The 16,009-nt window shown below is 47.3% G+C and overlaps 1 protein-coding gene across 1 annotated transcript in view; it reads right to left on the minus strand.

Annotated features, from left to right (window-relative positions):
• Window positions 1–9,621: 9,621 nt before the first annotated feature.
• Window positions 9,622–16,009, minus strand: part of THAP12 (THAP domain containing 12) — a 21,624-nt gene continuing 15,236 nt past the window's right edge. The window contains exon 6 of the mRNA XM_048493046.1: window positions 9,622–9,742. Within this exon, the coding sequence (XP_048349003.1) occupies window positions 9,622–9,742 (121 nt within the window). The remainder of the gene's footprint in view (window positions 9,743–16,009) is intronic.

Below are 16,009 nucleotides of genomic sequence, written 5' to 3' on the forward strand. Positions count from 1 at the left end.
TGCCCTTCCCCCCTCACAACAAACACCCTGTGAGGTAGGTGGGGCTGAGAGAGCTCCGAGAAGCTGTGACTAGCCCAAGGTCACCAAGCTGGCGTGTGTGGGAGTATACAGGCTAATCTGAATTCCTCAGATAAGCCTCCACAGCTCAGGTGGCAGAGCTGGGAATCAAACCCGGTTCCTCTGGATTAGATCCACATGCTCTTAACCTCCTATGCCACTGCTGCTCCTTGAGGTCCCTTCCCTCTCCAAACCCTGCTCTGCCTAGGCTCTGCCCCAAATCTCCAGGTATTTCCTAATCGGGAGCTGGCAATCCTACTGCAGAGAGGACACTTTAGGGTGGAATCAGGCAGGCTATGGTCTACCTGGATGTGACTTCCTTTTTGGGGCCCGATGACAAAAAGAAAACCCAGCGGCTTCCTAGGAAGGAAAAGGGGTGTACGGTGGCATATTGAACAGGTACAAAACAGGTTGTCATTGACCAAACCCAGCAGAGGCGGCCACCTGAGACTTCATGGGAACACTGCTCATCGTGGACCTTCAAAGCTGTCAGGGATTAAACAGAGTTGATTGAGATGCATTCCTAGCTTGATGTAGTTGTTACAAAATATACTGCCGGTGATTGTATCTAGTTGATTGAGATGCATTCCTACCTCCAGGTAATCACTACAAGATATATGTAACCAGCCTGCTATTTGTTACCACTGCTGTAATGGGGCATCTTTCCTTGATCTCTTTATGGCTTCACATGCACTGAGATAACTCGGCTTACCCCTGACACTTCTACTCCCATGGGAAATGGGATGTTTCCGTTGCTCTGAGGGGGCAGGAAGCCAGGTGGCTTAATCTCTATCTGTCACCGACCTTGGGGCGCCTCGGCTCCAGAGTAACCCTCACTTTCTTCGGGATAAATAAAGTTCTGAATAAAGGCCTAGCAAAAGCCAGGTTCGCCAGAGCTGGCTTCGACAAGCTGGGTGCTTCATTGGCTTCCAATAAATGCTACTGATCAACAGGACAGAGTCCGTTTATTGATTCAAGGTTCGATACCTAACAAAAGCTCACTTCAGAAGACACACAGACTTGGGATGCCATGCGGGATGTAGGAACCCTGCCCGGCATCTTCTCCCATGTTGCCACCCTCAGCTGAGTTGCCTGTTTCTCAGGCAGGGTTAGGAGCCGCGGGGCGCAGAGGGGTAGGCTGCAGTGTTGCAGTCAAAGCTCACCCATGGCCCGAGTTTGATCCCGACAGAAATCGGTTTCAGGTAGCCGGCTCAAGGTCAACTCAGCCTTCCGTCTTCCCTAGGTGGGTAAGATGAGCACCCAGCTTGCTGAGGGTAAAGCGTAGATGACATGGCAAACCACTGCGTAAACAAAGCCTGCCTAGTAAACGTCGTGATGTGGCATCACCCCATGGGGCAGTAATGGCCTGGTGTTTGCACAGGGGGCTACCGTTAACTTTACCCGGTAGGGTGACAGCCTCTATCTCATTAAGAGAGCAAGTGAGAGCTTAGAGCAGTGATGGCGAACCTATGGCACGGGTGCCAGAGGTGGCACTCAGAGCCCTCTCTGTGGGCACACACAGAGTTCATCATGTGGAAGGGAAATTGTCCGTCCCCCCTCCCCCCCAATCTAGGCTGGCCTGGGCTGCTGGGCTTGATTATTAGCATTAAACCCAAGACCTAGTTTTGGGGAAGCAGTTTTGGTAGGTAACCCTGTTAAGCACTGTTAAACCCCACTGATGTTCATGCGAAGAACTAAAGCGCGATCCTTTACCTGGGAGTAAGCTCAGTTGCTGGCAATGTGGCTTGCTTCTGAGTAAACCCTCCTAGGGTCGTGATTCACCCGTTCAAAGAGTTGCATGGTTGCTTCAAAGCAAAGCCAACAACTACCATCAAGCTTACTCCCAAGTAACGCACGCCTCGGAGCCAACCATTTTTTTCTAAACTAAAACCTCAGTATTCAGGTTAAATTCCCGTGTTGGCATAAGTGGGTTTTATTTATTTATTTATTTATTTGATTTGATTTGATTTTTATACCGCCCCATCCCCAAAGGGCTCTGGGCAGTGTACAACAATTAAAACACAATGTAAGTAAATAAACATTTAAAAGCAGCGATAAAATTCCCAATACATATACCGAATATAAAACTCAAGGTTTAAATTTAAAATTAAAATCAAGATATAAGGTGGCGTCCAGTGTTCCAATAATATAAAATCCCTCCCTCCCCACGGTAGAGGGAGGCATGGCGAGTCTCATTAGATGTTTGGCAGCCCAGATGTTAAGGGCCAAGGAAGGGGCACTATTGGCGGCTGGTTCCTCCAAAGGCCCGGCGGAACAGCTCCGTCTTACAGGCCCTGCGGAACTCCCCAAGGTCCCGCAGGGCCCGGACAGCTGGAGGGAGAGCATTCCACCAGGCCAGGGCCAAGGCCGTAAAGGTCCTGGCCCGTGTGGAGGCCAGCCGCATCGCCGAGGGGCCAGAGACCACCAGTAAATTGGCCTCCGCCGATCGGAGAGGCCTCGTAGGGACGTATGGGGTGATGCGGTCTCGAAGAAACGATGGCCCCAGGCCGCGAATGGCCTTAAAGGTCAACACCAACACCTTGAAGGTGATCCGGAACTCTACTGGGAGCCAGTTTTGGGTTGCAGTTTGGGCACTTGGTCTCAAAAAGGTTCGCCATCACTGGCTGAGAGAGATGATTTTATTGGGTTGACTGAAATGTATGTCCCTACCATTTTAAATGCATTTGTTTTGATTTTTTAAAATATATATACACAGATATTTGGGGCAATCGGAAATTTAAAAAACACACCAGAGGTTGATTTGCCAGCAAGAACAACTTTTATTGTGATGCTCGGGGCTTTGTTGCCATGAATTTAAGTCAGATTCTTTGGAAAGATATTAAATGTTTGGCTAGAACAGCATGTTGCTGTGCATTGGCAGATAAGCCCAAGCTTTTATTTTTGTATGAATTGTGATACTAGAATTTGCTGAAGAGCATTGGTGTCTTGCCACATATAAAAGGGTTGAAAAATTATGAAGAAATTATAAGGCATTTTGGCTGATGTTTAAATGTTTGTTGATGCACAAAGCTGCAGAAGCTGCAGAAGGGGAAGAGGAGGAAGAGGAAGAAGAGAAGAGGAAGAAGAGAAGAAGAGGAAGAGAAGAAGAGCAACAGCAACAGCAAGAAGAGGAGGAAGAGGAGGAGGAAGAGGAAGAAGAAGAGGAAGAAGAGGAGGAAGAGGAAGAGGAAGAGGAAGAAGAAGAAGAAGAAGAAGAAGAAGAAGAAGAAGAAGAAGAAGAAGAAGAAGAAGAAGAAGAAGAAGAAGAAGAAGAAATGCAAGGAGTCTCAAAGCAGCTTACAAGGTTGGGCTGAGAGAGTTCTGAGAGAACTGCGACTAGCCCAAGATGACCCAGCAGGCTTCAAGAGTAAGAGTGGGGAAACAAATCTGATTCACCCGATAAGAGTCTGCCGCTGATGTGGAAGAGCAGGGAATCAAACCTGGGTTCTCCAGATTAGAGTCCACCTGCATCATTCAAACTTTATATGTCTACCTAAGGCCCTTCCGCTTTATGAATCGTTTCAAACCACTTTCACAGCTTCCTGTTTGCAAGTGGATTTTGCCGTGCAACTTCAAGAGCACTGAAAGCAGTTTGAAAGTGCATTATTCTGCATGTGCGGAATGAGCCTAAGAGTACAAAACTACTCACATTTCATTATAAAACTAGAAAGCCTGGGCCATCTACCCTTTTGATCTGCGGCAATATTGAATTTGCAGGGAACTATTCTACTGACAATATTGTGAAATGTTAGGGGGGAGAAATTCCCAAAAGAAGAGAAAAAACTCTTTTCTGGATTCAGCTAAAATATCACCAAGTAGTGCAGGCATTTTCCAGCTCACCAGCTTCTGTCTCTCCCCCCCCCCCCAAAAAAAAATCCATTTTAATTTCCTGTTGTTTTGATTTTGCATTCTCAGTTGAGGGTGCTGTAAGGTTTAGGAGTTTGGAATTAGGATTTTGGGGAGGGAGGACCAGAACTCCAGAGAAACAGAAGAGGGATTTTTTATTATCATTGCAGGATCATATGTCAGCAAGCCTCAAAGAACTCTGGAGTACCTAAAGGCTGGGCCAATTCCTAGGACCACTGCGCCATCTAGTGGCACTCAGGAAATCAAAAGCAATCAACTTTATTTCCCATTCACAAAATCTGATCAATTACGGAAAGGTAGAGCTGCTAATGTCCACATGGCAGCTAGAATTATAGCAGGTCTCCAGACCACGCAAGTCAAGAGGTGACATGATAGCCATGTTTAGATATTTGAAGGGATGTCATGGTGGTGAGGGAGCAAGCTTGTTTCCTGCTGCTCCAGAGACCAGGACCAGGAGTCATGGGTTCAAGGTGAAGGAAAAGAGAGATTCCACCTAAACGCAGGGAAAAACTTCCTATTGTCAGGGCTGTTTGACAGTTGAATTACTGCCTCAGAGAGTGGCGGAGTCTCCTTCTTTGGAGGTTTTTAAAGACAGGCTGGATGGCCATCTATCAGGAGTGCTTTGATTGTGTGTTCTTGCATGGTGGGGGTTGGACTTGATGGGCCTTGGGGTCTCTTCCAACCAGTGGAGGGATCCAAAAAATTTAGTAACAGGTTCCCATGGTGGTGGGATTCAAACTGTGGCGTGAGTGCTGCCAGTAGGGCTGTGAGAACCTGACAGAGTGGCGGGCATTCGAAGTGGGAGGGCATTCCTGGGCGGGGGCTGTGGCAAGAGGACACAGCTGCTGCATGTCCTTGGGCAGGCTCTCACATGCATGCAGGCATGAGCTGCCACATACGCCCGGTGCACCTCCTGCTAGACTGCTTCCAGTTCTGCGCGCTACTGCTGAGAGGAGGGGCGTGACTAAGGCAAAAATCACCTGGCAAAATCACCCATTAGTAGCCTCCTGTACGCACACACAAATAATGAGTCACCTACTCTCGGGAACCTGTGAGAACCTGCTGGATCCCACCTCTGCTTCCAACTCTATGATTCTAGAGGTCTCCATCTATTCAAAGCCCTCCCATACATGCAGAAAATATAAGGCTTCATGATTGTTTTTAAAAAGAAGTGAACTCCAAAATAGTCACATGGGGAATGAGTATGCCGGGGACGTTGAGAGTCAGTTACAGGGATTTGGAAGGGGGGGGGGGGTGCTAAATCAACCTGCTTAAATCCTTCAGAGTATTGTGAAGGAGACATCCAAATTGACCGCCCCCCTCCATTCCTCATGGGTTCCCAGCTTACATACATCCACATAAAATGTTGATTTGTTGATGCAGAAAATGTAAAATATACGCACTTTTCATTCGGGAAACATTCAGCGCGAGAGAACAGAAAATGCCACGCAAATAAAGAATTGCCGGTTGCATAAACACAAGGGAGAGGTGAAACCGAAGAACAGATTCAGGGGGATCCAAAAACTCGGGACGAGAAAGTCGAAATCATCCCTAATCCCGTGTTGTCACACGGTTTCGCCATTTGGCTTTCTACCCAGCAAAATCCCACGGAGGATTCGGTTTTATTCATTCGCCAATAAAAGAGTTGCTCGGAGGCCGCAGGCTCCCCGAGTTCATTATTTCATCGCTTATATCAAATTTAACAACTAGGCTGGACAAAAATTGGAACACAGGCGAATATGGGGCTGCCTATATCCAGCAGTTGTGTCCGACTGGTTAAAAAAATGGTTTGCCATTCACAAAATCTTTCCGCCTCGCCAGTGATAGCTTTCCATCCCCATCCCATTAAAAGAAGTCACCTCTTTGATCCTTCATGGCAATAAGGCCCTTTCTGCACATGCAGAATAATGCATTTTCAATCCACTTTCACAATTGTTTGCAAGTGGATTTTGCTATTCCCAGAGGTGGGATCCAGCAGGTTCTCACCAGTTCCCGAGAGTGGGTGACTAATTATTTGTGTGTGCCGAGAGGGGGTTACTAATTGGGTCTGCTTTTCCGTTAGAAATTCCATTAGGTCCAAAAATCATAAAGTCCTGTTGTTTCCTATGTGGCTGGTTAGCGAAGGTAGAAAACGGGATAATTCTCCCTGTTGGGCTGTTTTGAAAACATGTTTTAGAAATATGGTAAAGTTCCTTGTTTAAGGAAAGTCTCCTTCTTTTGATTTCTAGAAACAAAATTAAGTATTTGGAAGTATTAAGTATTTGACAGGCAATCAATTCGAGGAGAAGTCATTGTTTCGGTTGGCAGTAGACGATAGGACTTGCTATAATGAGTTTAAATTATGGACAGAAAGATACCGGCTGGAAATTAGGAACTTGTTTTTTACAGTAAGAGTTTTTTACAGTAACAGAGAAATTATTAATGCCCCACCCCGGAATGCCCGCCCACGCCCCCGTCGTGCCCCGCCCAGCCCCATTGGCGCTACACCAGTGTTTGAATCCCACCACCCTGGGAACCTGTTTACTAAAATTTTTGGATCCCACTGCTGGCTATTCCGCACAGTAAAATCCAGCTGCAAAGTGCATTGAAAGTAGATTGAAAGTGCATTATTCTACATGTGCGGAAGGGGCCTAACTCTTGCCAGGTTTAGCTCAAAAGGAAACCATGGTTTCATCCCCATGCTGGCCTTCCGCTCTGTTTCTCCCAGCGGACCATCGAAAATAATTTTCAGGGATGCTCCGAAATCAAACAATTCTTTCTGCTTTGGAAAAAAAAAGAAACATTTGAATGACGAGCTGAAGTGACACCTGCAGCAGATGAATGTAACATTTGCAAGAGGTCAATTGCCCCTCACATGAATAGGTCTGTTTAAAACTATTGTGGTGGTGGTGGTGGTTGTCAAGTGACAGCTGACTTGTGATGATGGATGTTGGGGTTTTCAAGGTGTAACAGTGGCTAGAACAGAACGAGCAGGTAAACACCTAAGGTTCCTCAGGAGTTCCTATCAGCCTTACTCTTACTGTCACCGGTTGGGAATACCCATAGCTCCGTGAGGGGATTTTTTACTTTCCCCTCCAAAACTGACTCTTTCCCTCTTAAATGACTCTTGAGGCTTATTAACTGGCAAACAAAAACGAAACGTTGATTTACAGCAGGGGTCCCCAAACTACGGCCCGGGGGCCAAATGTGGCCCCCTGAATGCATTTATCCGGCCCGCCAGGCATGGCGGCAATGGCTCCATTCATGTGCAGTTGGGGATCGAGGGAGAGGAGGAACCAGCCCCAACAGCCGTTGATGTGGGGCGTGGGTCTGGCGGTGCAGGAGGGTTTCCCACTGGGTTGTTGTGCTTGCAGTCACTTGTATGCCTTCAGGCCCCCCACAACTTGAGAATGGGGCTACCCACTTCTGCCCCTGCCAACAAGGCCAGCTGAAAGCAAACAGGGTGATCCCCACCCCCCACCCTGCGGGACCGGCTGGTAGGCGGCGAACGGGTCTCCGTGGCTTTGACTGTTGGGTCTGCTGGAGGGAAAACAGAGCTCTGGATATACCCGCGGCCTTCGGGGTCTGCCAGATCGGCTCCCTTGGGCTCCTGGGCTCCTTTCTCCCCAACCAGCCTATGCAACAAGGCAATGCCCACAGGTCTGCTCTTTTTCTGTGACTGGAGTTGCTGCTTTCTAAACATTGCTGATCACAGGCAGGAGACATATTTGTGGATACTACCTCTATTTAAGAGTTGCCAACCTCTAGGGGAGGCCTGGAGATATCCCAGAATTACAGCTGACCTCCAGGTGACAGAGATCAATTCCTAGAGAAAATGACTACTTTGGACGGTGGGCTCCCCACCCCAAACCCTGCCTTTCTCAGATTGCACCCCCAAATCTCCATGAATTTTCTGACCCAGAGTTGGAAACCTTACATGTGGCAACGCCTGCTCCGTCCTTCCCTCTTGGCTACTCCATGTGTTGCTCTCAGGCTTTCTGTTCCGCCTCACTCCCATTGGCATCAGCCAGGCTGGCGAATCGCTCGCTGGCTGCTAGGGAGGAAGAACCCAGGAAGATACCTGATCCTGGGTTAGATGGAATGCTTCATTGGGAAAGTTCTGCTTTTTTTTTTTTTTACAGGGGAAGGTATTCCACAGCCTCCCCAACAATATTTGGAGCCCACCCTGTACTTGACATACTTTGGTCACTGTTCTAAAAATAGACCATGACAGAAAGGCTGAAAGGTGAAATCAAACATTTTACAATCATTTGTGCATAGGAATTTGTTCATAGTTTTTTTTAGTCCGGCCCTCCAACAGTCTGAGGGACAGTGAACTGGCCCCCTGTTTAAAAAGTTTGGGGACCCCTGATTTACAGAATTACAAGAAAATACGTTACAGAAATAATCAAACTTTTACTCAATACTTTGGTTGTTTCAGATAGTTTATTATAGTTTCCACCTAGTTCTCTGACTCCGTTTTAACAATCCTACTGAATTTCCTATGCAGGGGAAATCTTTCCTTCTCAGAACTTGACACATACTTGAATATCCAACTCCTTTCACACAAAAAAAACGGTACACTAGGCTTCCCAGAGCAAGTTGTGGGGTATTGTACCTGGAAACCCACTCCTGACTCTGTTAACTAAATATGCCACACCCTCAGAGACTTCACTGTCCCATATCTAGGTGCTTTCTCCGCAGAGACCTACAGACAAGAAGAAGAAGAGTTTGGATTTATATCCCCCCTTTCTCTCCTGTAGGAGACTCAAAGGGGCTTACAATCTCCTTGCCCTTTCCCCCTCACAACAAACACCCTGTGAGGTAGGTGGGGCTGAGAGAGCTCCGAGAAGCTGTGACTAGCCCAAGGTCACCCAGCTGGCGTGTGTGGGAGTGCCCAGGCTAATCTGAATTCCCCAGAGAAGCCTCCACAACTCAGGCGGCAGAGCTGGGAATCAAACCCGGTTCCTCCAGATTAGATGCACGAGCTCTTGACCTCCTACGCCACTGCTGCTCCTGTGTGTGATTTAAGTATTGCTCTTGTGATGTTTCCCTAGGACCTTGGCACAGGTTTCATTTTGATGTTCAGAGTGGTCTGTCACTGCCTGCCAGGTATTCACTGGAGGTCTCCCATCCAAATTGTTGCCAGGGCCGACCTTCCTTAGCTTCTGAGATTAGGCTATTCAGAAATTATTGAGTGAGAGGAAGGTGGAAGAGGAGGACGTTGGATTTATATCCCACCTTTCTCTCCTGCAAGGAGTCTCAAAGGGGCTTACAAACACCTTTTCCCTTCCTCTCCCCACAACGGACACCTTGTGAGGTAGGCGGGGCTGACAGAGTCCCGAAGAACTGGGAGTAGCCCAAGGTCACCCAGCAGGCTTCATGGATTCGAACCTGGTTCTCCAGAGTAGAGCCCACAGCTCTTGACCACTTCACCTTACTGGATCAGAAATGGGGCATCCTCTCAAAGGCCCTTTCCGCACGGGCCAGTCATCCCGGGGTGGGAGCGGGGTTAAACCCGGTCGGGGCGGGAACTTGGCATGGTTTCCACCCCTAAACCATGCCAATCCCACCTTAAACCCCGCAAGCTGAGATACTTGACAATCGCACTATGTGCGAGTCTTTTCCAATATCCCGCCGTGGCGCCGGGGTTGAGAGACCGGCCCCAGTGGGGAGGCGGGTTGATGGCGGCTGCTACTTGCCCTTTCCCCCTTCCCCCTACTCCCCGCGCCAGGTGCGGATGACCGGCTGGTCGCCACTTCTACACCAGCCTGTGGGTGCGGAGAGGGTCCCCCGTGTGCGGGAAGGTGGAGGTGTTAAAAGGTCTGGAATCCATGCCCTACAAAGAGAGACAGGGAGCTGGGGACATTTCGAGAGGCATAAGAACAAACTAATTGCAGAGCGTTGTCCTCCCTGATTATACATTGAAAATACATTGTAAATTGTACATTGAAAAACCCTGACCTGCCTTCAACAGCCGTGAAGTTTAACGAGGCCAGTTAATTATCTGGATTCTGGCTAGCTGCTATCATTGTATTTAGATTATATTGCTGTGCCGTTCTAACTTGTGTATATATAAATTACTCCAATGGGAGAATGTAAACAATTTTTCCAAAACATTTTGTTACTGTTTGTAAAATTATAGAGTTATTTTGGTTACTTATAAGGAAATTGCTACTCCAGTGGGAGAACTAATTTTTGAAGTCATTATTGTAGCCTGTTGGGTTTTCTTCATTTTCACTTTGGTGTGTACCTTCCCCTTTTGCTTAGCATGGAGGCCTCAGAGACTAGTCACTAGGACATGGAGTCATGGATTCAAGGTGCAAGAAAAGAGATTCCTCCTGAAAATTAGGAAGCACTTCCTGATTGTCAGGGCTGTTCGACAGTGGAATTCGCTGCCCTGGAGAGTGGTAGAATCTCCTTCTTTGGAGGTTTTTAAACAGAGGCTGGATGATCATGTGTCGGGAGTGTTTTGATTGTGTGCTCCTGCATGCCAGGGAGTTGGACTCGATGGCGCTTCAGGTCTCTTCCAATTCTATGATTCTAAGACCGGCTCAACTACCGACCGCTGGCAAACACGCCACGAAATAATGTGGACAGCTTGATGATCCAAATAACACTCCACGGTTCCCTGATCAGAGTAACTTGCTGCAGTAAGAACAAACACAGCCATCGGGACAGGCCAACAAGAACGTCGCTCGCACGCAAGGAGGAGAATCTGGCAAACCTGTTAAGAGAGTTGCGGCCCAGGAACAGCAGGAAGTTGGCACACAGAGAACATTAGAAAGCAATCCTCGCATTTATTTTCTGCTCTCGCAAGACAGAACTACACCCGTGTTGCAGCATCAGCTCTTCAGGGCGCCCAGACGTGCTCATCTGGTTCATTTTTCAGTAGGCGAAGAAATCTGGGAAGCAAAACGTCTTCTCGGCAAATTCAGAAATATAACCGGGTCAAACAAGTACCTGGACCAAACGCTCTCCGAAAAATTGTGGTTCAGTTCTGCACACTTGGGAAGAATGAGCACCTTAGTGGGAGAGGAACCGCTTTGTATGAAAACTATCCCAGGGTCCCCAGATGGAGCAGGGAGAAAGGAAAATTCCAACTTCTCTTAGTAATTCAGATTGGACTAAGAAGGCAGGAGGAAGCCCTCAGAATCAGACAAGGGCTTGTCTACTCCAGCATCCCGTTTCATACGAGGCCCAGCTAGATGCTTCACATACAGGGCTTGGAAGCCAGGGCCTCCCCTGTAGTTGCCCCTTGCCCTTAATATGTTATTGCCTCTGAACATGGAGGCTCCATTTAATCTTCAGGGCTAAGAGCCAATTCTTTTTTTAAAAAAATAAATTTTACTGACTTTTTAAGGATAAGAATAAATAGAAAACAAAGAAATACATACTGTAAGTATTCTTAGCAGTCTTTTTCGTCACACATATAAATCTAAATGTAATTATACTCCAGCATACACATCTGTTAAAGAGAAGGAAAGGAGAAATAAAAAAAAGGAAAGAGAGAGAAAGAAAGAAAAGGATAGAGATGAAAATATGAAGAAACTTAGCAAGAGAGAAAGAAGGGGGAAAAAGATCAAATGTGAATTAGAACCAATCCCTTTTTGAGTGAAGGTAGTCCTTTATTTTGACAGTCCTGGACGAACTGCTCATCAGCTTAATTGGGGGCTGGCTGTTTTGGGGTTTCCGGGCCGTGTGGCCGCTGTCTGGTGGTTTTAGCTCCTAAGGTTTCACCTGCATCTGTGGCTGGCATCTTCACTCTGATGCGGTGAAATGTTAGGAGCGAAAACCGCCACACCGTGGCCACACAGCCCGAAAAACCCACAACAGCTGGTTGATTTCGTAGGCTCTGCGCTGCCGCTGGAAACAAAACGGCAGGGGCCACTGTACAAAAGAGAAAGTGTGGCTGATACCCATCTGGAGCACTATAAACGCTCTTTAAACAAAGTTCTGTGTTTAACACTGCAAAGGATAATGGTTTTGACGAACCGGCGCTTAAATACAATTCGTTAGTCTTAAAATAGAATTGGAAGTGGGGTGGGGGGCCCAGCACTAACACCCCAGCGGAGCATTCCTCCGCAAATAAAAGCCCAGGAAGATGTGGCTTATTAATTCACACACCTGCTGTCACCTTTTTGTGGGAAAAGGTATAGAAAGCCACAGCGAAAGAGGAGGCATATCCCCAAATGTCTATCAGCTCTTGAATTTTAAATTGCCAGGATTGGTATATTTTTAGTGCCCCCTGTTGCATAGGTTTAAAATGGAATGATGTAAACGAGCTTTTAAACGTTTTAAATTGTCTTACAATAGTTGGACGCCGCCCCCAGCCCAAAAGGGGAGGGGCAGGTTATCAAAACTGATAATTAATTAACATCTTTCAGAGAAACACATTTGCCATCCCTGTTTTTCTGAATAACCTCATGGGTTCTCTGAGAATAGCTGGACAAAATAAACATCTCGAAAACCACTCTTTCTCACCCCACTCCAAAGAACCCTGCCTTTCGCCAGTGCCCCAAAGAGATCCAGTGTAGTGTAGGGGTTAACAGCAGGTGCACTCTAATCTGGAGAACCGGGTTTGATTCCCTGCTCTGCCACTTGAGCTGTGGAGGCTTATCTGGAGAACTATATTAGCTTGTGCACTCCAATACATGCCAGCTGGATGACCTTGGGCTAGTCACAGTTCTTCAGAGCTCTCTCAGCACCACCCACCTCACAGGGTGTTTGTTGTGAAGGGGAAAGGAAAAGGAGTTTGTAAGCCCCTTTGAGTCTACCTACAGGACAGAAAGGGGGGATATAAATCCAATTCTTCTTCTTCTTCATCATCATCACAAGGCACCAACAAAGGAAATGCCACCTTCTCGGTTATACTTCAATCACACAACAAACCTGTCACGTTACGGGGAAGACCGGCAAACGTACATTTGAAAATGCACAGCTATCCATTTCAAAACCCCTTTCTTTTTACGAGACGTTTTGATAGATGAGGCGACGGACAGGCAGCTTTCAGGCTGTGTTCAGATCTCTGGCTGAACGTTTTGCCATTGCCAGTTTAAAGTGCTTCCAAAGGACCCGCTATCGGATTGCAGACACTCGAAACCTTTAAGCCATCTCCGACACCTCTCCGGTGGCTTCGGACAGCGTGCCCGCCTCTTGAAAGCAGTGCCAGCAAACTTCAATCTTCTGGGTAGGCTCAGCAGGAATTGATTCCCACAGGCAGAGAATGGAAGACGCATTACAGGTCTGGAAGTTATCTAATATTAATGCCTGCTTTTAGGACGACGCTTAGGGCTGATTTTTAAATTAGCTATAAGCCGTCTGGAATTCAGCCAGAGAGGAGGTTAGATTTTCGGCACACTTGTGCTTGTCTGAGAGCTATTAATACGGATAAAATTCTCAGCAGCTGTGGGTGGAAATTAAAAAGCTCCACCGGGCAGGACAACTACATGGGCGCTACTGACGTACGAAGGAGGGGTGGGTGGGTTAATTTTTACACCAAAAGCAAAATCTCAGGCTGCAGGTCAGAGGCCGAATGACCTCTTCGCAGAATGTTTGCTTCAGAGCCGAGCATCTCCAATTGTGGAGAGTCGGGATCCATTATCCAGCATCTTTTTGTCCTGCCTTGTTCCCAAGGAGCTCAGAGCAGTGTAAGTGGTCCCCCTCCACTTTTCTTCTCACAACAACCCTGCAGGGTAGGTGAAACTAATTAACTGGCCCAAGGTCAGCCGGTGGGCTTGTGGCAAGGATTTGACCCCACATCTCATAAGAACATAAGAACTAGCCTGCTGGATCAGACCAGAGTCCATCTAGTCCAGCACTCTGCTACTCGCAGTGGCCCACCAGGTGCCTTTGGGAGCTCACCTGCAGGAGGTGAAAGCAATGGCCTTCTGCGGCTGTTGCTCCCGAGCACCTGGTCTGCTAAGGCATTTGCAATCTCAGATCAAAGAGGATCAAGATTGGTAGCCATAAATCGACTTCTCCTCCATAAATCTGTCCAAGCCCCTTTTAAAGCTATCCAGGTTAGTGGCCATCACCACCTCCTGTGGCAGCATATTCCAAACACCAATCACACGTTGCGTGAAGAAGTGTTTCATCTCATGGTCTGACACTAACATTTGGTGCCGTCAAATTGTTCCCGACTTGTGGCAACCCTACAAAACAATATCCTCCAAATTGCCCTATCGTGGACGACTCTGTTCACGTCTTGCAAGCGGAGGGGTGTGGCTTCCTTTATGGAGTCAATCCATCTCACGTTGGGTCTTCCTCTTTTCCTGCTGCCTTCAGCTGTCCCTAACATTGCTGCTTTTTCCAATGAATCATGTCTTCTCGTGAGGTGCTCAAAGTATGAGAGCCACAACACTACACTAGTTGAAACCATTGGGTTTTATGTTTTTAAAATAGGTTGCATCACAATACTGCTTTAAGTTCGCAGAACCCTGCTTTAAATCTCCGGGCGGCTTTTTGTGACAGGGGAGGGAGTTGAATTTTGAGATGAGCGATGTTCAAGGTCCAATAAAATCAGCTTTACATTTTGATTTACATACAATGCACCACACTTGAAATGCTTTTCGCTCCCACTCCCATGCCAAGTGACCCAAGGGCTCTTTAACGCTGTCCGCGCCAGCACCAACATTAAAAGAGGCTCTAGCAAAGTTTTATGCTCCATGCATAAACCAAGATAGAGGTCAATGTGAGCAAGTATCTGGTGTGGAGAAAAAGAACTGTGCCCAAGAGAAGCGTTCCAGAGCCCAGGAGCAGCAGTGCCGTAGTGGTTCCCTTCAGCAGAGCCAAGGAGGAAGGCAGAATTTGGGAAGCCCAAATCCTCACTCCAAAGTATCACCGCCTGAACTGCTGGTTCTAGACCGCCTTCTGCCTCCATCGTTCTGTGCCAGTGTATCCTCCGCTGATTTAAAAGCTGAGAAATCGTTTGCTGTTTTAACTAATGGTACAGGTGGGGTCAAGTCCAGTAGCAACGTAGAGATCAACAAGATTGGGGGAGGAGGGGGTATGAGTCAAAGTTCCCTTCATCAGATACTAGTTGGAATGGAGATTCCTGGGCACCTATATCCCAGTCAGAAGGTAGTGGTTTCTGCAAAGAAGGGATTCAGAGGTACACGGCAAAAAGCAATCTGTTTGATCAGAGCAGAGAACAGGAGTTGTGAACCTATAGATCAAAGACTGCCAAATACCATTTCTAAACCCTGGGTGATGCTCTAACACAGTGGTGGCGAACCTATGGGACGGGTGGCACTTAAAGCCCTTTCTGTGGGCATGGGCAAACAGAGTCGCCCCCCCATCTAAGCTGGCCTGGGCTGCTGGGTTCAATTATTAGCATTAAACCTAAGACGTAGTTTTGGGGAACCAGTTTTGGTAGGTAACCCTGTTAAGCACTGTTAAACCCCACTGATATTCATGCGAAGAACTAAAGCGCAATCCTTTACCTGGCAGTAAGCTCGGTTGCTGGCAATGGGGCTTGCTTCTGAGTAAACCCTCCTAGGGTCATGATTCACCCGTTGGAAGAGTTGCACGGTTGCTTCAAAGCAAAGCCACCGACTACCACCAATCTGACTCCCGAGTAACGCACATTTCAGAGCCAACTGTTTTTCCTAAACTAAAACCTCCGTATTCAGGTTAAATTGCCGTGTTGGCACTTTGCGATAAATAAGCGGGTTTGGGGTTGCAATTTGGGCACTCGGCCTCGAAAAGGTTCGCCATCACTGCTCTAACACCTAGTACCAAGACATTCAAAGGAAGGTTGGAGCGCAAAGGTTGATACAAAGAGTCTTTCTGCAGCCCAAAGTTGGAAAACCACTGACCAAGATGCATGAGAGATTTTCTGGGGGCCCTCCTGTTGCTTAGACAAGCACCACAAAAAAACAGACGGCTCTGATACCAGGGCTAATCAATAATGCTAAAATAGAAAAACCACATTTTATTCTGGATGCAAATAAACTATACAAAATCGGCGGATGGGTTCCCCCCCCCCTTACTGGGAAAAAAAAGTCAGCAGAAACATTTCACAGGACTTCTGTGTTAAACAAGAAAAAAATTCCCTCAACAAAACCCTCTTTTCTTTTGCTGTTTTACCAGCTTCGGGTTTTGT

This window comes from Sphaerodactylus townsendi, linkage group LG04, assembly GCF_021028975.2.
Source record: "Sphaerodactylus townsendi isolate TG3544 linkage group LG04, MPM_Stown_v2.3, whole genome shotgun sequence".
NCBI classification, from domain to species: domain Eukaryota; kingdom Metazoa; phylum Chordata; class Lepidosauria; order Squamata; family Sphaerodactylidae; genus Sphaerodactylus; species Sphaerodactylus townsendi.